Below are 24,514 nucleotides of genomic sequence, written 5' to 3'. Positions count from 1 at the left end.
TGTGGTTCCTTATTGGAAGATGTAGAGGACAGGGGGCGGGCGCCGAGGGGTTCTACAAATCCTATTGGCTTAATTATCCATCGCTCTAGTTGACGGACCAATCACTGCGCACAAGGCGCTGTGGCCAGCCCAGAAGCTTTCTCTGTAGAGGTCCAGCTTTCTCCGGTTTGCTTTTTAATTTCCTCGGTTTCCTGTTCCGGAGGCGCGGGAGGCGCTACAGTCCTGGCGGCTGTAGAATAATCCTAGCTTTGCTTTGACGGCAACCTCGCGGCGCGAGAGCCTTTTGTAGGTAAAAAGGGCAACTTGCGGGTGTTGGAAGAGGGAGCGTTTCTGAGTGTCCGGGTTTAAACGGGGCTAAGAGCCCGGGGCTGGGGCGAGAGGCGCCTTTGAGTTCTGGTCGTGCAGCCCCTCTTCAGTTCTGCAGCTAAGGGCAAAAAAAGCGACCCTAGGCCCGAATCCCGCAAATAGAAATGAAAAATGAGACCTTTCATTCATTTGTGGAACGCAGGCGGTGGTCCAGGCCCGGGGCTGCCGGGGTCTCGGAGTGCCGCGAGACCCTGAGCCCAGCGCTTGCCTCGTGGGGCTCACAGTCTGGCGGGAGATGCAAACAGGGGAAACCGCAACTACAGATGAGCTCGACGAAGGTGACCGGCCTGCAGATGCAAGTGGGGGGAAAGGTGTTCTTAATGACGTAGTGGCGCACTTTGCAACTCCTTGAGCATAGGCTGATGTTCCTGGTCGTGTTAACTGTACAAAGCAGTTCCCTCAGTTTTCCTGCTTCCAGACAAGCAGTCTAGGAGTAGACCTACGCCGCAAACAATTACTTTTCCAGTTGCAGTGAATTCCTTGACTTTTGAATTACAATTTGCATCCATAAGATAGCCCGACTATGCCTTTAATATGTCAGTTTCGTAATTAGTGTTTTCAGATAATCTCTCCATAGAAACATCCATGAGGATCTAATCCTGAAAGTATAACTATTACACACTGTCCAACAGTGTTAGTGTTCCTGTTTTGCACCTCTAGGTTCAGTACACTCCTTTGTATTCCTCTAGACGCTGTGTTGAAATCTTTTCTCTTGTTTATTGCTTTATTTAAGGAAAATGTATTTGTAAGTGGATTGAGAGCTTGAGTCTTGCAGGCTGTGTGTCTTACTCAACTTCGAGTCTGTGGGGCCTGTGACATGTATAGGCTCGTTGAATATTGTATGAATCAGTGAAAAGGTCCACTCTTTGGTTTTGATAATGCAAATCTGTGCTGGATATATGTGAAAGGGAAATGTACAGTAGCAAGTAGAAACATGCCATTGGTGAGATAGTAAACATTTATTGACCACCTATGTGCAGGATGTTCTGCCAGGAGCTGTGAAGGATACAGAAATGACTTATGAATCAACCCATGTCCTCAAGGAGCTAATAACCTAGTGGAGAAGTTAGAAATGTACACACATGACTATAATATGAGGCAGTCTCTGGTAAGTGCTGTAAAAGAACTAAGTATGGACTAAGCAATGGTAGTCTAGGGGGAGTGGGGTTATTTTCTAAAGGGAACTAGGCAAGGCTTCCCGGAAAAGGTGGCATTTGTAGGTAGATGAAAATTCAGTGGGCAGATTAATATGAGTAGGGAATTTTAGAAGAGTGGGAGCAAAGAACAAGCTGGCTGATAGCACCTGGTAGGTTAGGCAACTGGGGAAATCTGGGATCATAGGCACTTCACAGGGAAGGTAGTGGAGGATAAGCCTGCAAGAAGTTGGGTCCAGGTTGTGAAGGGCCTTAAATATCAAACATGGAGTTTGAATTTGATTCCATTGGCCGTGAACCATAAGTAGCCTGTGGTGGCAAGATCAACTGGGTAGGTCCTGGGTTTATCATGAAGGTCTTAGCCTGAATAATAATCATAAGTCAGACCATATTTGGTGCCTACTAGTTATTAAGCACAGTGATTGGCACTGCTATATAATCTGAAATTATTTTCGTGAGCCTTTTGAAAATCTACCTTAAGCCTATTGGTAAAGCTTTTAGTTAGATAGACTTTAAGAGGATGCTTCTGCATTAAAGTTCTTTGCACTTAATATTTATTTATTTAGTTTTTAAAACCTTTTGCTGAAGCTTAAGTATTTGGAAAGCTGTTCATGTTCACAGAATTCTTCAGTGGAAAGAGTTGAGAATGAAATCAAGGATAACTGTTGTGTTTACAAAGTTATTTTGTTAGTATGCTAAGTGCATTAGAGAATGCAAAAATCAATGTTAAGATAATTGCGGACATTAGCAGTTTGGGAAACATTTTTATGTGTATTTTATTCTTTCTGTTCTCTAGAGTTTATATTCTCTGTGGAAGATGTGACATATCCAGACAGTACGTCATGATGCAAGGCAATACGTGGTGAGTAGTGTGACAGTCATGGCAGGGGTTTTGGAAGAACAGAGAGAAGAAGAGAAATACTGGCACTGGGCCCTGAGAGTGGGAAGGATTTATATATGTGGGGAGAGGAAGAAATGTGTTCATGAGGGCCATGTACATAGTTAGGAACCCAGACTGCCCTGATGGAACTTACAGTTCTGAGGTGCAGGCAAACATGAAAGGTGGAATTAATTGTGAATTGGAATTACTGTAGGAGCTGCCAAGAAGAAGCACAGAGTGTGAGAGCAGGGAGCCTGACAAAGGCCTGGTAGGTTGGTAATAGTGATTGTAGAAAGGCCAGCAGTGGCGTTATTATTGTAGCCAGGGGAGAAACAATGATGTGAAGTGGATGAACTCCGGAAGTATTTATGAAGTAGAAGTGATGGGAATTTAAAATAAATTTTTGGCTAAGGGGGATAAGGGAGGAGAAGTTGTCAGATGTATGTCAGATGTATCCCTGGTGTATGACTTGAGGAACAATACATGTTATTATCTATTGAGATAGGCAACACTGAAACGGGAGCCAGTGGTATTGTCTTGGCGGGGAAGGTCATTAATTCCTTTTGGGACATGTTATGTTGAATTTGCAGAGTCTCTGCTGAGTGTGGAGGAAGGTGAAGACAGGGAGATACTGGTGCAGGTGGAGAAAATGTGGGGTGTGTGGGTGGGATGACATGGCACAGTTCACACTTTTGGGGAGCCTGAGCGAGGACATAATAGCAAACGTTTAAACAATGGGATGTTGAGTTGGTCATTCTCGAGGAACAGCTTTAGGGAGTGACGGAGTCCAGGGACTGAGACAGGGGAAGAGGAGTTTATTGGCCTTGAGGAGTCTGAGGTGTTACAGAGAACTCAACGTTAGATGGGTGGAATATTCCTGTGGCTGAAGGGGTCTGTCAGTTGCTCTTGAAGATGATCAGGCATTGTGAAACCCAGCTTATGGTGAGTTTTTAGTTCTTTTTCCCTTTTCTCTTTTTCTTTCCTCCCACAAAGTCATAGAATGTCGTTCCACCCAGGACGAGGGTGTCCCCGAGGGCGAGGAGGACATGGAGCCAGACCCTCAGCCCCAGCCTTCAGGCCCCAAAATCTGAGACTACTTCACCCTCAGCAGCCTCCTGTGCAATATCAATACGAACCTCCAAGTGCCCCTTCCACCACATTCTCGAACTCTCCAGCTCCCAGTTTTCTCCCTCCACGACCAGACTTTGTACCCTTCCCTCCACCCATGCCTCCGTCAGCACAAGGCCCTCTTCCCCCCTGCCCTATACGACCCCCCTTCCCCAACCACCAGATGAGGCCCCCCTTCCCAGTGCCTCCCTGTTTTCCTCCTATGCCGCCTCCGATGCCCTGTCCTAATAACCCCCCAGTCCCTGGAGCACCTCCAGGACAAGGCACTTTCCCCTTCATGATGCCCCCTCCTTCCATGCCCCATCCCCCACCACCTCCAGTCATGCCACAGCAGGTCAATTATCAGTACCCTCCAGGATACTCACACCATAATTTCCCACCTCCCAATTTTAACAGCTTCCAGAACAACCCCAGTTCTTTCCCACCCAGTGCTAATAACAGCAATAGTCCTCATTTTAGGCACCTCCCTCCATACCCACTCCCAAAGGCTCCCAGTGAGAGAAGGTCCCCAGAAAGGCTCAAGCACTACGAGGATCACAGGCACCGAGATCACAGTCACGGGCGAGGTGAGCGGCATCGGTCCCTGGATAGGCGGGAACGAGGCCGAAGTCCTGACAGGAGAAGACAAGATAGCCGCTACAGATCCGATTATGACCGAGGGAGGACGCCGTCGCGTCACCGGAGCTATGAGCGGAGCAGGTAAAGCACAAACACGTGTCTTTTTAATGAACTGCAGAGGTCCAGACACGGGCCATTTGGGTTTCTCTGCAAACCAGACCAAAAAAGTTCAGCAGTGCATTTTGATTTATAAAGGGAAGAATACATGTTCTGGGCTGTTTTAAAGAGGGAGAGACAACTGACATGTCAGAAAAAGCCACTTTTGAAAAGCATTTCAAAATTAATGTAAACTCATTTCAATGAGTGTAAGCTGATTACGCTGTATAATACAGCTGACATTTTAATGGTGATCTAATGAAAGTTCATTAGGTTTTTCGCATGTTTTTTGCATTATCGTATTTACTTTTGTTGTATGATCACCGTGTCAGCTTACAGCACCTGAGTTCTTTTGGAATTGATCTGTGTATGTTATCAATTAGGAATCAAAGTAGTGAAGCGGAACTTGCTTTCTGGTTTTTAGGATAAGTGGGAGTTTATTGTACATAATTGCCTTCTTGTTTCCTTGTAAAGTGCAATGACATTGGTTACACATCAAAGTTTTCAAAATAGCTTTTAACCTGTTTTGTTGCATTGAAGTGTATTCATACTGAAGAAAGTTATATTTTAAAAATACCGTTTTATTCCAGATTACATGTATTTTTCCCCCAAAAGACCAAATATGTACATATATAAGGAAGTAAGGTTTCCAGCAGATACTTCTTTTTTTGTTTAAAAATTTTTTTTATATTTATTTTTGAGAGACAGAGGCAGAGCATGAGCGGCAGAGGGGCAGAGAGAGAGAGGGAGACACATAACTCATAGTAGGCTCCAGGCTCTACGTTATCAGCACAGAGCCTGATGTGGGGCCTGAACCCATGAACTGTGAGACCATGACCTGATCCGAAGTTGGATGTTTAACCTCCTGAGCCACCCAGGTGCCCCTCCAGCAGGCATTTCTAAACCGAGATTCATAGATGGGTTTGTAGAAATGTTCTGAAATTAATATGCAGCATTTTATGTGTATGCATGTTTTTCTGTAATTAAATTGGTAGCTTACAGCAGAATCTCGAGGTGGTGTGAATCTATTTCTTCAAAAGTCTAAGAACTATTGGTGTAGATGGAAAATACAAATCTACATATTTTTTTGTAGATAACGATCGTACCAATTAATTTGTACCTTTGGCAAACTCTTTGTATCATTGAAGTTTTCCAGAGGTGGAGCTAGTAGTGGTGCTTCTCTTTATGTCCCTTATGGTGTGTTTACCCTCATTGTCCTGTGGCACTTCTGTGCTAATAAAAATGTTCGAGCTCCCCAAACCAGGTCACTTCACTATGTGGGTCTAGAGAGCTGGTGTTGGCTCTTGTGGCATCACTTTGCTTCTTGGTTTCCATGTTTTTCTCGTGGCTGTTGGCTTGATTCTGACTGAACATTTTGCCAGTAAGTGGTGGTGGTCATTCTCAGTCTTGAAGGGAGTTACTAATGCTTGGAGGGTTGGAAAGAAAATGTGTTGTGTCCTCTCCCTGACGCCCAGTGGAAGATGGAAGGGAACTTGCTTCCTGCAGGGATGACTGATTTCTGGTGGGCCAGAGCTGACTGAAGTTGGTGGACTTTAAAAAATATTTTCAGCATGAGTTATGTCTCTGGTCAATTTTGTCCTTAATTATTCTGTGATGGGTTAATTAGCAGAGGCTGTGATAGTTTATTTTATAATTTTGTGGCAAAAATCTGATCTGAAAAGTGTTTGTTAATAGTTTTCTGTAAACCTTAAAGTGATAATCTTTTTTCTGGGGACACACTTTGTTGCAAACTTTAGCATTCTAGAAGGCACTTTTTTTTCCTATTTGGGGTGCTGCACTTAGAGGAGTTTTTAGGGTTCTGCTGTAAAACATTCTGTAAAATTCTTCCGTAAAAAAATTCTTGCATCAGGTTTTAATTTGGGGCTATGTATTTGTTTAAAGAAATTCATGTCCTGTCAACTGAGGATCTCTATCAGTAAGTGAAATTAAGTGCTGAGAATTACCACCAATCTTCGTTATCCTAAACCATAACTCCTTTACTGTGAAGGACCTGTTTAGGCAGTTAGCTCATCTTTCTAAATGGCCTTTATTTATGTTGGAGTTGTTCTGTAACATCCTTGGGGGTGTTTGTCCTGGAGCTGCCCCAGTGTCATGGCCACATTATAATCGGCTCCCTTTGAGGTCTTACGTAGAGTGCCAGTCACCTGTCTTCTATGGAATGTTTTTGTGAAATAAAAATGGGGTGTGTGAAGTCCCAGTGTAACTGCTAGAAGTATATTGGAGAAAACCAAAACTTCACAAATTTGTGCATTAAATTGTGTTGCGTCTATTCAAATTCTATAGTCTGTCCTCTGGCTACTTGTCCCCTTATTCCTTAGGATAAGTCAGTCTATCCTTTTTCAGATTCCATCTTTCTTCTTTTTCTTCCCCTCCAAAATGTGCTTGAATAGTAATTACCAGATTGTTTTAGGACAAACTGTTTTTAGAGGAAGTTTGTGAAGAAGTGGATCTATGTATTTGTTATTATGAAAGATCAAAATTACTATGGGGAATGGGAAAAGAAACAGCCATAGATGCAGTGCACTGAGCACGCTGTTTTGCAGTGTGGTGGGACTGGTGCAATGGCTTCCTATAACTGAGTGGTGTCAGAGCACAACAATCCCCATAGCTGTCCTGTTGAGTACAGTGTGTAGCCATCAGGGAGCTAGTATTATATACCTTATATATCTCAGTGCCTGCAGCTAAGGAAGAGTCTTTGGAAGAGTAACCCAAACATTGTTTTTCTTGCTCTAAATGTGTTCATTACATAGTGTTAACTAATGTGGTTTGTAACCAAATTGGCCTTTTCAGTCCATACCAACTCAGAGGTAGCAGTCATCATCAGAAGTGTCATTCTGAAATGCAAAATTCTATTGCCTAGATGTTAAAATACAAACAAAAATCAAGAGTGTCCTTTCAATAGAGTTTGATTTGGAAATTATTATTATTGGCAATTATTCTCCGCTGCCATCAGTACACATATCTGTTGTGTGTTACCACTCACTAGTTGGGATTTTACTGCTTAAAAGTAAACTGTAATTTTTTAAATTTATTTTTTAAGTGACCTCTGCAAACACTGTGAGGCTTAAACTTACAACCCAGAGATCAAGAGTTGTATACTCTACGCACTGAGCCTGCCAGGCGCCCCAGTAAACTGTAATTTTAGAAGTGTATCAGATAAAGAATGTAGAATCCCAAGCTCTGGCCACTTTATTTTAGACAGCTGGTGTGTCCCTGAGGCTTATGTATATGGTAAAAGTATCATTCAGTGGAATCTTTCTTGAGGAGGGAGTGACCTTTAAGTGAAAAAACATTTCCTGTTTTAATATCTAAACAGTTACATTTTTCTATCAGTTTTGTAAGTTTTGATTTTCAGTGTATTTACATTTTTTCTATTTGGCTATAGGTTGGGGGATATTTTTGATTTCAGACATTTTTATAGTCTTCTTGCTGGACTCAGGCTAATACATTTTTTTTACATGCTGAAATGGGGTGGTTATTTCTCTTAGACTTAGTTGTGATTGACACACGCTAGAATTCCAGTTTTGTTCAAGATCTTCATTGTACTTATTAAATAGACTCAGACATTATTATTGTTATTACTAAATTCCCATTTTACATTGAAAGGTTTTAAAATCCCCTGTTCTGTTTTACATTGTGTAAACTCTGTCTCTATTTAGAGTTGTTTTCAGATTAAAACACTATTTAAAGGTAAAGTGACTTACAGTCTCATGGCAGTTAATGAATGATACCTAGAACTAGAACTCAGGCCTTTTTTTTTTTTTTTTATGTTTTTATTTATTTTTGAGAGAGAGAGATAACACGTGTGGGGGAGGGGCAGAGAGAGGAGGAGACAGAGGATCCAAAGTGGGATCTGTGCTGACAGCAGAGATCCCGATGTGGGGCTCCAACTCACAAACCGCAAGATCATGACCTGAGCCGAAGTCAGATGCTTAACCTACTGAGCCACTCAGGCGCCCCCAGAGTTTAGAACCTTAGCTTAATTTTTACTATAAAAGCTTTAATTTACATTTATTTGATGAATGAGATTTAGAGTTTTCTAGCAGTCACTAGGTAGTAGAGTCCTTTAAAGTTTTCCCTATAGGTTAAATAAAAGAATTGGCTGCTTGGAAGGTCTGGAGAGAAGATTATGATAAATCCCCTTGTTGCTTAGCATCAAGTATGACTTCTTTCTTCAAAGAAAACAACAAAAAATGTCCAAGTTAGTTAACTTCTGTAAAGAAAAAAACCTCCGTTATCCTTTAATAAATGATGAATAAAAATGTCCCATCGAGAATAGTGCCAGAAAAATTCTTAGGTGAGGTCCATTTATTTAGAAGATGAATTTATTCAGTGAAAAGAGATGGTGTTTTTGAGTCTTTCTGTTGAAAACAGCTCTGTGTATTAATTCCTTTAAGAGAGCGGGAACGGGAGAGACACAGGCACCGGGACAGCCGAAGATCACCATCTCTGGAAAGGTCCTACAAAAAAGAGTATAAGAGATCTGGAAGGTAAGCAAGGAGTTGACACTGAAAGAAGTCATAGGATTATCTCCTTGAATTTAGGTTTTGTGCTTCTGCAAACATCACCAAGTCTTCAAAATAGCCTAAGAGTCTGTCCAAAATGCCCTATGAAAAGCTAAAACAGCCAGTAACTTAAAAACCTTTACTTTCAAGATGTATTGATGATGTACAAGGAAAATTTTGATAAATTTCCAAAAATTAGAAATTATACAGGCCACTTTTTCTGACCTCAGTTGCTATAAAACTGTATATGTTAATAATTCAAGGTTTTTAAAGTTTTTTTTTTTGTTTGTTTTTGTTTTGTTTTGTTTTTTTTTTTTTTGAGAGAGGGAGAGCACGAGTTGGGGAGGGGCAGAGAGGGAGAGACAGAATCCCAAGCAGGCTCTGTGCTATCAGTGCAGAGCCTGATGCAGGGCTTGAACCCATGAACCCCCGTGAGATCATGACCTGAGCTGAAATCAAGAGTTGGATGCTCAGCCAGTTGAGCCACCCAGGCACTCCAGTAATTCAAGGCTTTAAAAAGAAACCTTGGAAATTCATAATTATGCTCTCAAATTTACTTGTTTTAGAAAAAAAAGAGTAAAACTGCAGCCATACTTTATTTAGAAGAATGACATTGACATTGTTGTAAACTGAAACTTACAGGGTGTAACCAGTTCTATACTGAGAGGTAAAATCATGGTCTTATGTAATGGTAATTAAAAACAGCACTCTGGAATCTGACAGATTTGGGGTCAGTTATTTTCCCAATTTGGATATTAGGCAGAGTTATCTAACCTTTTTAAGCCTCAATGTCTTTGTCTAAAATAAGAGCAGTTTTACTTGCCTTTTTGCATGGTAAGGAGACGTTGAGAGAATACATGTAAAAACACTTAGAACTGGGTCCAAAGTTAGTGCCAAATGAATGGTAACTATGTATGTGTGTATATATATATGCGTGTGTGTGTGTATATATATATATAGGTTAAAGTTATATTAATATGTATAAATATGCATATCTAATTACTGTCTGATCACTTGGCTCTACAAACTGGTAGAGTATAAGAAAAGCAGAAACAAGGATTTAAAGATAAAAAGAAATTAATGAAATAGGAAAAAGAACTATAATACTGTAGCAATATTTGAAAATGAATGCAAGACTTCTTTGAAAGGTTATACAGTTCAAAAAGTGGCAAATCTGGAAAAGAAAAACATACATTCCATTAGGTATAAGAAAGAATGTATCATAAGAATGAAGGGGATTTAAAAAGTATAATATGTTGGTATAAGTACAGATACTATATTTACAAAATTTAAAAACTTGGATGTGATGGGTTGATTTCTATGAAAGCAAAAATTACAAACTTCACACAAGCAGAAAGTTTTAATAGGCCAATAACTGTGGAAAAAATGGAAAAAGTTGGATTTTTACCACTTCCAAAAATGTATTAAACTGTTCTAGGATACTGATGAAGATGGAAGGGAAAACAGAGATGGCAAAACCTAACCCAATGTAGAAAACTGTAAAACAATCTGTTATGAATATGGCTATGAAAATTTTCAGTAGTGCGTTAAAGTAACAGAGTTTATTCCAAGATTGCATGGATAAATAGGTTAGTATCAGGACATCTATAATTAATTCTTTGTGTCAAAATCTGTAGAGTTATCTCTGTACCTGTTTATTAGATATTTAAAATAGAACCAGCATCCTTTTATAAATAGAAACTTTGGTAAACTAGGCATAAAAGTAGACTTTTTTAACATGATAAAAGAATATAGAATATTCTTAGAATACTCATAGAATATTATCTTATGATGAATATGATTGATACCATTTCAGAAGAGTCATATTTAATGTTGAAACCTTTCAGGCCTTCCCATACAAGTTAGAAAAAGGATTGAGGCTCCATTGCCTATCAGTGTCACCTAACATTGTATAACTGAATGTTATACAATTCAGTTCTTCTTGAAGTGAATGAAAAACAGTGCATTCTCGTGTGTGCCAGGTATTGTACTGGTGTGAGTGAAACATTCACAAGAGTCCCCACTTTACAGGCATGAGAAAGTTAAGTGCTATGAGGAGTACTTTTGATAGAACAATTACATGTTCTGGGAACACAGCAGCGAAAGCTCAGTCTTGGGTAGTCAGAGAAATTGGTAGAGAAATTGGTATATTACCTTTTTTATAATTGGTACTTGAAGTGTGTGTAGGAATGTATTAGAGAAGGGGATGGTGAAGGGAGAGAAAAGAGCACATGGGAAGGTTGCAATATGGAGAAGTGGCTGTGAGAGGGTTAAGCCTGGAGCTTGGGAAATAAGTTTAGACAGCTTTTGTAGTGATCCGTACAAGAAGGATTGTGCCTAGATCAGCTCAGTGACAGTGGTAACGGGGAACGGTAGAAATAACTGAGAGGTGTTTGTGAGATCGAGTCAGTAGGATAACTGATGGTGAGGGAAGAGCAGTCAGCACCTGAGATCTGGTGGCCCCCATTGGGGGTGGGGAGCACTAAGAAAGATGCAAGGTGAGTACAGTTTGGGCATGTGGAATATAAGAATCTGTGAGACAACCAGGTGAAGTTGTGCGGCAGTTTATTGGTTACACAGGTGTAAAGCCCAGAAAAGAGATCCCAGCTGGAAATACTAAATGCCAAGGATAGATGAGATTAGCTAGAGTTTGTTCAGTGAGAAACGGCCTGAGGAGGAGATAAGGGTAGGAAAAAAAGCCAGACACTGTGTTGGTAGATATTTCTGAGGACCCATTTCAGGTTGGTGATTTTTAATGTAGAGTGCTGGAAACATCTTCAGTCTAGTGGTTTTCTTCTCCTGTGCCCAGTAGCTTGTGGGGAAGGCAGAAACTTGGATTCTGTGAGTTCTAACTAATGCAGTGGATGAGAAAATTAAAATCATAGATGTACATACTGCAAAGGAAGAAAAGTTATCATAGCCTGTACTATAGCTTATTGTTAAGAAACAATTTGTAGTTTGAATTTTGAAGTTTGGAGTGCCTGAGACACTTAGCTAAAAAAGATGTTTTGCCCCTGTTTTAAAATGACCCTCTCAAAATCTTAAAGAAAAAGAAAAAGAACATTAATTGATATTCACAACAGACAACCCTGGCCATCCATCATTCAAGACACCTGCCTTAAGAGAAATGGAGTGAGGATATTTTTGCCCGTGTTTCTTGACAATAATAATAAACATTTCATGGGCTTTTAGTACAGGTCAAAATGTCTGTGTTAGACAACCATATTAGCATTAAACTACCACTTTAATAGCTTGGGAATATGGGTAAGTGATGCACTTTCTAATTCTGTTTCCTCTGTAGGAGATGTTCATATCTGCCTCGTAGGATTCTTCTAAGGGTTAAATGTGAGTGTCAGTAAAGTGCTTAGCAGAGTGTCAGGCTTGCAGTAAGCACTAAAATAAACATACAAACCAAGCCATACCAGTGGGAGGTAAGAGTTGCCATTATTAGCTAATGGTATTAGCAGGAAAATTCAAGAGGATCAGCTAAGAAACAATGAGAATAATTCACTGAAGTTGACAGTTGTAAACAAACAAACAAAAAAATCAAAATTAATATCCTTCCTAAATACCAGAAACACCTAAGAAAATGTAATGGGGAAAAAATATACGTTCACTACAGAAATTTTAATTAAAATAAAATATCTTGATAAGCTTAAAAAATACAGATCAGTGTGAAGAAAACTATCCATGTAGCTGATGACAAGATGACATAAATGAATGGAGGGCATGCTGTATTCCCATAGTGGAAGTAGAAGACAGTGTTGTAAAAATACCAGTTTTCTTCAAAATAATGTACAGTATAATGTAACTTCAGTTGAACTGTGGGTTTTAAACTTTATAATGATTTAAAATAGAAGTGAGAATAATGAAAAATAATAATGCAGGGATATTTGAGCAAAATTAAAATGTTCTATACCCATAATTATTAAAACAATTTGATATGGGTATAAAATATTCCAAATATTGAGCAACATTCAAGTATATATAAAAAAATTTACCTCTGTCATAAAATTGTTTCAAATCAGAGGAGAAACTGATGTGGGGACAATTGACAAAACATATGGAGGAAGAAACTAAAGTTAGATTTATGCCTTATATCTTAGAGAGGTAGAATAAAAAAATTTAACGTTAAAAAGTAACTGAAGAAAATAGAAAATATTTATTTAATTTTGGGATGGGAAAGGATTCCAAACATACCACTAAGGCAGGCAGTATAAACAAGATCTCTAGGTTTGGCCATGTAAGTCATATGTAGCAATAAACAGAATTAAAAGGAAAAAGGTTACATTACATTTGACAGAAGGGCAGTTATCTTTTTATTATTTATTTTAATGTTCATTTATTTTTGAGAGAGAGAGAGAGAGACTGAGGATCTGAAGCAGGCTCTGTGCTGACAGCAGTGAGCCTGATGTGGGGCTTGAACTCCGAACTATGAGACCATGAGCTGAGTTGGATGCTCAACTGACTGAGCCACCCAGGAACCCCAGAAGGGCAGTTATCTTAATAAAAAAACTTTTTCAATAAATAAAAAAGACTGTACTCCTAGTTTTAACAATACTGGCATAGCATATGACTCAGATGTTCATAAATGAAGTGACCATGAAACGTTATTTCAATAGTGATAAAAAAAATTGCAAGTTAAATAAGACACTTCTTTCATTGGAATGGCAGAGATTAAAAACAGTCATGTTGACAGGATGTGTGGAAATGGGAACTCCCATATGGTTTTGATTTTAGTCTAGACTAGTACTACCTATCTATAGAGAAGCCTTAAAAAAAGTACACATTCTTTGTGTGAAATAATTCGACAGGTTGCAGAGAAGGCAAGTGTGTTCACAGTGGCATTGTTTATGATGACAAAAAAAATAAATGGTAACCTTAATGACTATGATCAGATTTGTTAAATTATGGCATACATGTGTAAATGAATAATACGCACCTATTAAAAGTGGTTCAGGAATGGATGCTTATTGAAGGGTATTCCTGATTTTCTTTTGAGAAGGGCAGGCTATAGAGTTGTGTGTTTTGTTGTTGTTAAATGTGTGTATTTTTATGTGTATATCGTCATATTTATAGGTTTTAACCCATTTGTTAAATATAGCAGTTATTTCTTAGTGGTTTTATGGATGACGAGTTTGTTTTATTTTTGTTAATGCTTTATTTTTCTACAGTGGGCGTATATATATTTTACTTTACAGTAAGTTTTCTGGTAACAAAATGTAATATTTAGAAGTTATATCAATAAGTAATCAATATATAATCTAATTACCCACCGTTTCCCCCTCGATGTATACACACCTACATACTCACACTTTCCCTGTCATAAAGTTAGAAGTTAGTGGTAGAGTTGATGAGGATAGTTAATTTGTGACTTTGATCCAGATGTGAGCTTTCTTGGATAATAGTGACTTTGTTAGTGTTGCTGCAGAGGATGCTACCATAATACTAATACAACAGTTTCTTTCCTTGGCTAGATTCTCAGGGTGTGTATGGTTGCATTTAAATTTTTGGATGTCAAGTTAAAACCTGTCCTTTAGGTTTTTCTCTCTAAACACATCCATAGGATAGGCCTTTGCACATGTTAAGCCCTAGAAATTCAAGGAGATCAAGTTGTTTTTATCCTTTTTAAATGAATTAATATCAGTATTTGCAGGGATCAGAATTAGACAGAGTGGTGGTTCACTAAGTAGTAACCCAAGTGTGAGCTTCCAGAGAGATGGTTAGGGATGATGTAACTGATTTTCTCTTAGATTATGGTCCTCAGGCTAAATTTATGGCCAAGTTGAGACTGTGTTTTGTGAAGCCTTTTTTTTCCCCCTTGGCAAAGCAAGCTGTGGAGGATTCAAAAGTAGTATTCTCATTGCTGAGATTGTCCATATGTGGAGATTTTCAAATATTTCTGAAATATCTTTCTCTTCTAGGAGTTATGGTTTTCCAGTTGTCCCTGAACCTGCTGGATGCACACCAGAATTACCTGGGGAGATTATTAAAAATACAGATTCTTGGGCCCCACCCCCGGAGACTGTGAATCAGTAAGTAGATCTGGGGTAGGGCCTGGGAATTTGTATTTTTAAACAACTAACTTCAGGTGATTCTGATGCCACCAGACTAGTGTTTGGGAATCACTGGTTTAACAAAAGTAAATATGTTGATTTGGTATGGCATTTTTATTTTAGGTGAAAAAATGAACTAAACAGGTGAAATAGAATAATCTTACAACATAAGAACATTTTAAATAATTAGCCTCTTTTACCTCCTTTTAAAGTCGCTCCCCAAGTAGGGAGAAAAAGAGAGCTCGTTGGGAGGAAGAAAAAGACAGATGGAGTGACAGCCAGAGCTCTGGCAAAGAGAAGAATTATACCTCAATCAAGGAAAAAGAGCCAGAGGAGACACTGCCTGACAAAAATGAGGAGGAGGAAGAAGAACTTCTTAAGCCGGTGTGGATTCGATGCACCCACTCAGAAAACTACTACTCGAGTGACCCCATGGATCAGGTGGTAGGTCTGAGAAGCTATGACCAGGGTTTCTCAACTTTGGCACCTTCAGCATTGGGAGTTGGGTAATTCTTTGTGGTGGGTGCCATCCTGTACATTGTAAGATGTTGAGCAGCCTCTCTGAGTTCTGTGCACAGGATACTCCCCAGTTGTGAACCCAAAGCTGTCTTCAGACATTGCCAAATGCCCTCCACCCCTCTCCCCAGTGGAGAATCACTGCTGTAGACCAAAGCTGTCTTCCACAACCAAAGGCAAGAGTGCGGTAGATTAAAGTATCTCTTCGTTCTGCATTTTTATAACACTGTTAGTCTTGATAATGGTGGTTTTCTAAGTTCTCACACATAACTGCTTTATGCAGTTTGTGGTTGTGTTTGTATGTACATTTCCCCCCCAAAATGGGAAATAAGGAAGACTTTGAGTTTGTCTCTTAGAAGTCTGACCTTGACCAGAGATAACCACAGGAAGTTTCCCATGCATATTGGCTGGTTTTGTGGAATGGCAGGGGTTATCACCCTTCATGGGCTCTTGAGAGAGCCTGTGCACAGGCTGCTCAAGGGGAGATTCCTGGGCTCCGCAGCCCATGTGGAGTCTTTTTTGTATCAGACTCCATGACTTCCTCTTTCGTATGCTTGTTTCTTTTGCCTTTTTTATCTTTTATCTTCATTTTATTTTTGGTCACTCTCTGTTTAGTCTCTGTCTTTCTCCAGGTAGGTGTTAGGACTCCATCCCATTAATTTAGGCCTATTTGCCACAGGGTAGACACAGAGTGACGCTCATTGATTAGATGGATGAGTGAAGGAATGATCGTCTATAAGTCTGAGATGTAAGTGGTTGGAGATGGTAGATTTTGTGTGTGGGGTTTAGATAAAAGAACGTTCTGTTTGGAATTTTGTGAAAATAGTTTCTACTTGGCTTGGGCTCTTATCTGTAGAGAACGTAAAAGTAGACTCTCTTGTCTTTGGGAAAAAGAATTTGAGAAATCTCATGATGCTGTGATATTTTACTTGATAAATTAGAGCAGGGTTTTAAGTCATGGTTCATGTGATATACAGGAAAGGGAAAGCTCATGCTGAGCATTTTATGGTGCAACTTTACTCGTGCTTCTCATATCTTACTTAATTCTGAAAACAGTCCTGGAAAGAAGGTATCTGTTGGTTAAGCATGTTTGTAAATTATAATACTTGACGAATTGTGACTTAAACTGTGAGCCAGGTTTGTTTTTCTCAACAAGTTGTCTGGAAGGAAGTGGTGGCTGGTGTACATTTAGTGGCTCAGTGATGGCAGAGCTGGCTCTACTTTGCTATCTGCAGCTTTTGGATCATCCACTGTGAGTTGCAGGGTGACTGCAGGTGTCATGTTCTTACACACGTCTGTCCAGACACAGGATGCAAGGGCAGTGCTGTGTAGGGCCAGCGTACCCATGGATCTTTCCTTCTATTCCTTCCCCAGAACTGTATCATATGTCTTTCCCAGGGCTTCATTTTCCATTGCTGCCATAACAAATTTCCACAGACTTTATAGCTTACCACAGCACACATTTATTATCTCACAGCTCTGTAAGTCAGAAGTCAAACTTAGGTGTTGCTGGCTGAATCAAACAAGGCTGTGCTCCTTTCTGGAGAGAATCTGCTTTCTTGGCTCATTCAGGTTGTAGGCAGAGTGCAGTTCCTTGTGGCTATAGGATGGTCCTTGTGTCCTTGTTGGCTGGCTGATGAAGGCTGTTTTCACCATCCTGAGGTCATGTGCATCCTTTGACTCATAGGTCCCTTCCTTCATCTTCAAAACCAGTACTGCAGGTCGCGTGTCTCTTGTGGTTTGAGGATCTCCAGCCTCTCCTTCCCTTGCACCTCTGATTCCATTGCGAAAGGTTCTCTGCTTTTAAGGGCTCATATTAGATTGGGCCCACCCAGATAATCCAGGATAATATCTTCTTCTCAAAGTCTGTAACCTTAATCACTATCTGCGAAGTTTTTTCTGCCACATAAGGTAACGTACTCAGTTCCTGGGCGTTAAGGCAGGGACATCTTTGAGGGTCAGAGGGGGACTCTGAACCCACTTTTCCTAAGACCAGGAATTCTCTACCCCAAATCTGAAGGGAATCATGGTTCTTTTAGCAAAGAAGAAAAGGAGAATGGCTGCCATGGATATTATTCTTAAAATAAAATAGCAAAGGTTCAAAGAGTTTACACAGGCAGTTTTTTTTTTCTTATATATTTTATGGGTATATTAAAATTGGTGTAGAAGGAAGACTAATAAACTGTAAGCCCAACATTTGCCTTTGTGTTTTGTCATCTGGTGCAGAGAGGTGGCAAGAATGTCAGCTGTCCTCGCATTGCCAGTGTCAGTAATGAGCTGGGGCTTTGAAAAGCAATTACCCTCTTTTGGGATAACTGCAGATTTTATGATTTGCTTTAATTTGCCTTTCTCTGTCTGATAGGTCTGGTCTTTACATTTTGGAAATTACTAAGTTGAAGAATATGGACATTTAAAGTGATTTCATCCTGGGAAGAAAGAGTGGGGGAAAGTGGAGAGTTTCCTCTAGGAATGCATTGTAGAATCCTGTGTTTGTGGAGTGTGGGTGTGTTGGTGTATGGGTGTGCGCACGTGAGTGTGCATGTATGTGTGTGTGTGTGTGTGTGTCTGTGTTCCTGTGTTTTATAGGGTGTATTTGTGTGTGTGTGGGGGGGAATCTATGCTTCTTCTTGAAAAAAATTTTTTATTTGAGTATAATTGACAATGTTACATTAGTTTCAGGTGTACTACATAGTGATTCAACATCTTTGTTATGCTGTGCTCACAAGTGTAGCTACCATCTGTCACCATGCAATGCCAGTGTCACCATCGCAATGTCATTGACTGTATTCCCTATGCTGTGCCTTTTACTCCTGTGACTTCTTCATTCCATAAGGATATTTATGTTTGATCATTGGGTTGATGTGGAAGGTAGACTATCAGTGATTTTCAGTAGTGGGGAAATGTATGTTCCCTAGGAGAGTGTCAGATATCATGAATTCTTGGGTGGCGGGGGTCATGATTTATTTTTTCATATCAAAAGGATCAAAAGGCATAGGTGAACAGTTTTTATATTTCTTCTGAATGTTGGCAAGTACATTTTCCTGAGGATTGTGTTAGCCATAAATGTTGTGTGTGATTCAGAACACCCATGCCAGCATTGGCCATTTTGTTTTTAAATGTTTGTTAAATTGAAGGAAATGGCATCTTGCTGTTACAAATCCTTCATTATTTGTGAGGTTGTATGTGTCTTTGGTATGGCTGTTACTAATGTAGTTCCTAATATTGATTCTTTATTTTTCAAAGGGAGATTCTACTGTGGTTGGAACAAGTAGGCTCCGTGACTTATACGACAAATTTGAGGAAGAACTGGGGAGTAGGCAAGAAAAGGCCAAAGCTGCTAGACCTCCGTGGGAGCCTCCTAAGACGAAGCTAGATGAAGATTTGGGTGAGTTAGAAGTTACAAGACCAAGGCCCTGTGCTCCTGTTACTGCTTAAACCTCAGCTTTGGGGATATATTCGTGAGAGTTGTATATTGAAATTTCCTCTTTTTCATTTATTTTCCTTAACTATAGTAACAATATATATAAAAGTAGAACTTTCTCTGTTTTGATCTTATTTTTCCTTAGTTGCATTCAGCAGAATACATAAGTGATCTCATTTGTAAGGCATGGTAACAATTGTGTCCCTTGTAGAACTGTCCAGTCTTAGAATCAGCACCATAGTCCAGCCTCTCCACCAGAAGCAGGAGTCTATTCCCTGTCACCTGTGCCTCTAATGGGCAGGCATTCCCTTGTGGCTCTCTCCACTGCCAGGGAGCTCCTGCTTTGATGAGGAAATGCCAGCTGTAGGTCAGTTCTGATTGAAGGTTTCTCTCAACTCATATGGATAGTTTCCATAACTTTATCATGTGGTGATCTATTTTTTTTTCATGTGTATTGTGAGGTTCCAAGTAGATGCTGAGATCTTTGAGGATAGAAACTGTTTTTCACCACTTTGCAGCCTTAGCCCCTAACAGAAAGCCATTCATAGATCAGGCACTCCCTGTGCCTTTTCCCTGTTTTCTGGCTCTCATCTGCTTCTGGCTCTCATCTGCCACCTTCATTTTCCCAGCTGAGAGGCAGTGTCCATGGTGGGTAAAAGCACCGACTGAACCTCAGTTCAGACTCCTGCTCAGCCACTTGCTATATGACCTTGGGCAAGTGATTTCATTCTCTCCATGCCTTGCTTTTCTCATCTATAAAAGAAGGATGAACAGCGTCTATCTCATGCAGTACTCAAGAATCCAACCATGTCGGGGTTGGGTTTTATAACTGTGATGTACTGTTAATCTCTTGTAGGAGTAATGTAAGTTCTGGGTCTGTTTTTTCATAAATATATATATTTTTAAGTTCATTTATTTATTTTGAGAGAGAGAGAACATGAGCAGGGGAGGCGCAGAGAGAGGAAGAGAGTGAGAATCCCAAGCAGGCTCCGCACTGTCAGCTCAGAGCCCAGTGCGGGGCTCAAACTCACAAACTATGAGATCATGACCTGAGCTGATATCAGAGTCACCGACTAAGCCACTCAGGCACCCCTAGGTCTGTTTTTTTAATTATGGTAAAATATACAGAACAGTAAATGTACCATTTAGCCATTTTGTAAGTATACAGTTCAGTAGTATTGAGACTATTTACATTGTGTGCTGTCTCCAGAACTCATTTTGCTCAGCTGAAACTCTGTATCCATTAACTCCCCAGTCCCTCCTTCCACCTAGCCTCTGGCAACTACCATGCTACTTTCTATTTCTATGAATATGACTACTCTAGGTACCTCATAGAAGTAGACTCACGTAGTATTTGTCTTTTTGTGAGTGGTTTATATCGCTTATTATAATCCTTAGTCTGTTTTTATCCAGTCACTTTCAAGGACTAAAATCTTTTATTGCTACTATGGGGAGGAGAAAATAATTTAAAATCTTCAGTCTGGTACTCAGAACCTTCAGTCTGGCGTTTGTGACACTTAAACCCCTTACCTCCTGGTATTTTTCTGTGGGGCCTTTGTCCAGTGCTTGTGCTCCTCCCTCCATGCTTTTGCCTGAGTGCCCCCTTTGCATTCTTTTCCTCTTACCCGCTCATCAGCTGAACTCCACCCCATCCGTGTGCCTGGTTCGTGTGCACCTCTTCCAGGAAATCTCAATGATCTGAGTCAGGGTAGACTCGCCCTTTTCTGAATTACTACACCTATTTATTTATTTATTTATTATTATTATTATTATTATTATTATTTTACTACTACACCTTTTTAAATGTGAGACTCCATACCGCTGCTGTGGTTTGCATTTTCCCTGGCATTGTTCATTAGGTCTTTCTCTAAAACTCTTGTTTTCATTGCTTCCTTAACTAGATTGTGACTTAGCAGTATGGGCTGCATTATTTTCCTGGTATTGCCTAGCAGAGTGCTTGGTGTGGAATAGGCTCCCAAATGTTTGCTGAAAGAAAAAACAATTGTAAATTTCTCCATCTTCTCTGTTTTCCCTTGCCTTCTATTAGAGAGTTCCAGTGAATCCGAATGTGAGTCTGATGAGGACAGCACCTGTTCTAGCAGCTCAGACTCTGAAGTTTTTGATGTCATTGCGGAAATCAAACGTAAAAAAGCCCACCCTGACCGACTTCACGATGAACTTTGGTACAATGACCCAGGCCAGGTGCGCATGTTTTTATGCCGTGTTCTTGCTACAAAGGTTGCAAACCCACACATCACATTTATGACTCCGGGCTCAGAAGATGCATGTTGGCTAGTATGAAAACTGAATTTTACTCTCAGGGTTGTGTGTCATCCCTCAGAGCTTATTCCTCTTCAGCTTCAGAGTTCGGCACCAAAGCATAAGTACCAGAGCAACTGTCTCTTGAATCATGTTTGACGATGTTTGTAAATTCCATGTTAGGGAGCAGGATAATGGTGCTGCCTCATTAAAGTTGCAGTAAACGGAAAGAGACAAATGGTAGGCTGAGGGAGAGAGCACTTGTAGGTCTTTTTAAAAGCAATTCATCTGGAAGGTATCTTGCAGCAATATAGTAAACAATAAGTCCTGTAAGACTTCATATTTCTTAGCTGGTAATAGTCACAATTACTTATAAGTTCTTTTCCTATTAAGCATTTTTGAGCTAACGATGTCATGGCTGGACATAATCATTTTTATTTTTACTTACTGTTTTATTATGAAGTAATACTTAATACCAAATAGTATCTTTATAAAAGATTTATTTTACAAATATACAACACCTGCAAAAATAGTATCTTTAATGCACATGAAGTTATTAAGCTTAATAAAACATACACCCATAAAAAGATACTTTATATTAATTTGAATGCTTTTCTGGTTCTTTTTTTTTTTTTTTTTTTTTTTAATTTTTTTTTTCAACGTTTTTTATTTATTTTTGGGACAGAGAGAGACAGAGCATGAACGGGGGAGGGGCAGAGAGAGAGGGAGACACAGAATTGGAAACAGGCTCCAGGCTCCGAGCCATCAGCCCAGAGCCTGACGCGGGGCTCAAATTCACGGACCGCGAGATCGTGACCTGGCTGAAGTCGGACGCTTAACCGACTGCGCCACCCAGGCGCCCCGTTTTTCTGGTTCTTATTAGATGACTGCTATCTAAGTGGTTTGTTGGGTTTTTTTTATACAATTAATATAGTTGGAGTACCTGAACAGAAATGTATTTTGTGGTGTTTTTTGCTCTCTTGGAATTGAGCAGAAATGTTTAAAAATTGCAAATGTGTTTTGAAACTTACTTTGATTTATTAACCATGTATATGATCTCTGTGAATAGCTTTACTGAGTTATAATTCACATACCATCCAGTTTACACACTTAAAGTATACAATTCATTTTTTGTGTTTCTGTTCACAAGATTTAACAGTCATCATCACAATTTAATTCTAGAACATTTTTGTTTCCCTGGAAGGAAATCCTGTGTCCATTAGTTGTCCCTCCCCTTTCCTCGTGTGTGGTCTTTTTAATGCACATAGTTCTATCAGGAAGCCTATCCCTCAGTTTATGTCCATTCTTATTTTTATTAGAGATTACAGAGGCTTCCAATATAGATAGTCTCACTCTTCTGTTTACTGTTTAGTTTCGTGTCCTCTGTACAGTCGAACCTTGTAAAATGCTGATTTGCACTGGGGCCAAGACCCTGGTAAAAGGCAGGAATTAGGATGTCTGTCTACATCCTTGCAAATCAGTGAGGATGAAGTGATTTTTCTACTGACCAGCATTAGGAGTGTGTTGTGATTTTTGAGGGAATCCCATCACATCACTGTTTGCCAGCTGTTACTTTGAATAATACCTTTTTTTTTTTTTAATGTTTATTTTTGAGAGAGAGAGAGCATGAGCTGGAAGGGCAGAGAGGGAGACACAGAATCTGAAGCAGCCTCCAGGCTCTGAGCTGTCAGCACAGAGCCCGACGTGGGCTCAAACCTACAGACCATGAGATCATGACCTGAGCCAAAGTTGGACGGTTAACTGAGCCACTGAGGTGCCCCTGAATAATATCTTAATGTGATTTTTTTTTTTTTTTTTTTACATAGCAGTGTTATTCCTCTGCTGTGCTACCTGAAGCTTTAGATTTCACAAAAGGATAAAGAAAGTTATAGTTTTTCATTTTAATACTTTTCAAAGTTTTATTGAGACATTTTCCTTGGATGTGAGTTATAAATCCCTAGAACTTTAAAGAAACGTGTGTTATGTGTGTGTTGTGTACATACATATGTATATATATACATATATATATAACATATACATGTTAACACATACATATTTTATAATTAATACCGAGAAAGTGAGAGATGGATTCTCCCTTCTCCAAACTGATGCTCTCTGGTCTCTCTTTTGATTCACTGTTACCATCTGTATTGAATAAACTCACGAAACTGGCTTTTAAAGCCCTTGATGATTTTGACCTCAGTTCTGCTTCTGTAGTCTTCTTGCTGACGTAAATGATCTATTCTGTTTAGATGGGTCTCATATCCCTGGAGCATAACATAGGATTTCTTCCTTCCCTTTTTTTCTCATGCTGGTGCCTTGTGTAGAATAGCCATCTTCTCCTGTCCTGTTCTGCCTTTCACATTTTGTTTCTGAAGCCAGTGGTATCTCCACCTGGACTGTTTTCCTTTTTCTTTAAATTACTAAGTATATCATATGTATGTTATCTCTCCTGTATAGAATAAATATTCCTTGAATACCTGAGTTATTTGTCACCCTCCTTCCCCCCACAATGCTTAGCAACCATCTTTCTGCCCAAGAGGCGCTCAGGAATTATCCACTCATCTTATCATGTGGGTGCAGTTCATGGCAGTAAAACGAATTCAGGTGAAAAAACAGATGTTGACTCACCTGATTAGCATTGAGCTAATGCTACTCTGCTTCTAGTGGCATTTTTTTCCCCCTCTGCTTTAGATACGTTTAGGTTTCTCTTTTGGAAACATTAAATCTGGAGGTCACCTTCAAAGCATTCTGTGTGTTCCTTCGGGGTATAAAATACGCTTTTCTTTTGTGAAAGAGTCATTTTTCCTGAAATAAGAAATAGGAGAAACACACTGAAAAGTGGTAAGAGAAGATGGGGGCAAACAGTACAGTGACATTGATATTTTCTGCTTGGTTGCACAAATAACTTGGGAATCCAGCGGTGTCATACAGTTTCCCTTTATCAGACAATATAGACAGTTTGCAGCTTTATTGGTTTTGGAACATCCGTTTAATCTTCTAACCGTGACAGCCTCTTCAGAGCTTCCGTACTCATGACATTAAAACCCACACAGTTTCTGAGGCATCATTGTGCATGGTGTGGATTTTCCCCCCAATAAAAAAGAATTACATTCTGTTTCTGACAGATGAATGATGGGCCACTCTGCAAATGCAGCGCCAAAGCGAGACGCACAGGAATTAGGCACAGCATTTATCCTGGAGAAGAGGTAACTGATTTGGGTTATTATATTTGTAAGTGCTGAGAAGCCAGAAGTAGACAGATGCTGTTGCTGTTCTTTTCCCATAAATGAAATAATACCATCAAAATAGTCTTTTTATCTTCCCCTAATAGTCTCTGTTACTGATAATTGGAGAAGAAAAGTACTTGGGTTTTGGGGTGGGAGTAGGGAATGTTATCAAGGAAACTTAACGTTTGGAAGTTTCATTATTTGAAATAGGCGGGGTGTATTTGAGGGGTTTTTGTTGTTATTCATATCTTAAAACTGTGCATA

General features: G+C 39.7%; 1 protein-coding gene across 7 annotated transcripts in view; it reads left to right on the top strand.

Moving 5' to 3' along the window:
• The first annotated feature begins 135 nt into the window (after positions 1-135).
• Positions 136-24,514, top strand: part of DROSHA (drosha ribonuclease III) — a 125,727-nt gene continuing 101,348 nt past the window's right edge. For 2 of the 7 annotated variants that reach the window (XM_058716491.1, XM_058716469.1), the window contains exons 1-10: positions 136-285; positions 1,347-1,474; positions 2,317-2,382; positions 3,394-4,227; positions 8,661-8,753; positions 14,693-14,803; positions 15,037-15,268; positions 18,584-18,725; positions 20,809-20,963; positions 24,149-24,229. In XM_058716491.1, the coding sequence (XP_058572474.1) occupies positions 2,363-2,382; positions 3,394-4,227; positions 8,661-8,753; positions 14,693-14,803; positions 15,037-15,268; positions 18,584-18,725; positions 20,809-20,963; positions 24,149-24,229 (1,668 nt within the window). In that variant the 5' untranslated portion in view covers positions 136-285; positions 1,347-1,474; positions 2,317-2,362. Of the gene's footprint in view, positions 290-1,346; positions 1,475-2,316; positions 2,383-3,393; positions 4,228-8,660; positions 8,754-14,692; positions 14,804-15,036; positions 15,269-18,583; positions 18,726-20,808; positions 20,964-24,148; positions 24,230-24,514 lie in introns of all 7 variants that reach the window. The other 5 variants (XM_058716475.1, XM_058716500.1, XM_058716509.1 and 2 more) reach the window with 5 other exon arrangements.

Source organism: Neofelis nebulosa, chromosome 1 (genome assembly GCF_028018385.1).
Source record: "Neofelis nebulosa isolate mNeoNeb1 chromosome 1, mNeoNeb1.pri, whole genome shotgun sequence".
Lineage (NCBI taxonomy): Eukaryota > Metazoa > Chordata > Mammalia > Carnivora > Felidae > Neofelis > Neofelis nebulosa.
This window is presented reverse-complemented; position numbering and strand designations above follow the sequence as displayed.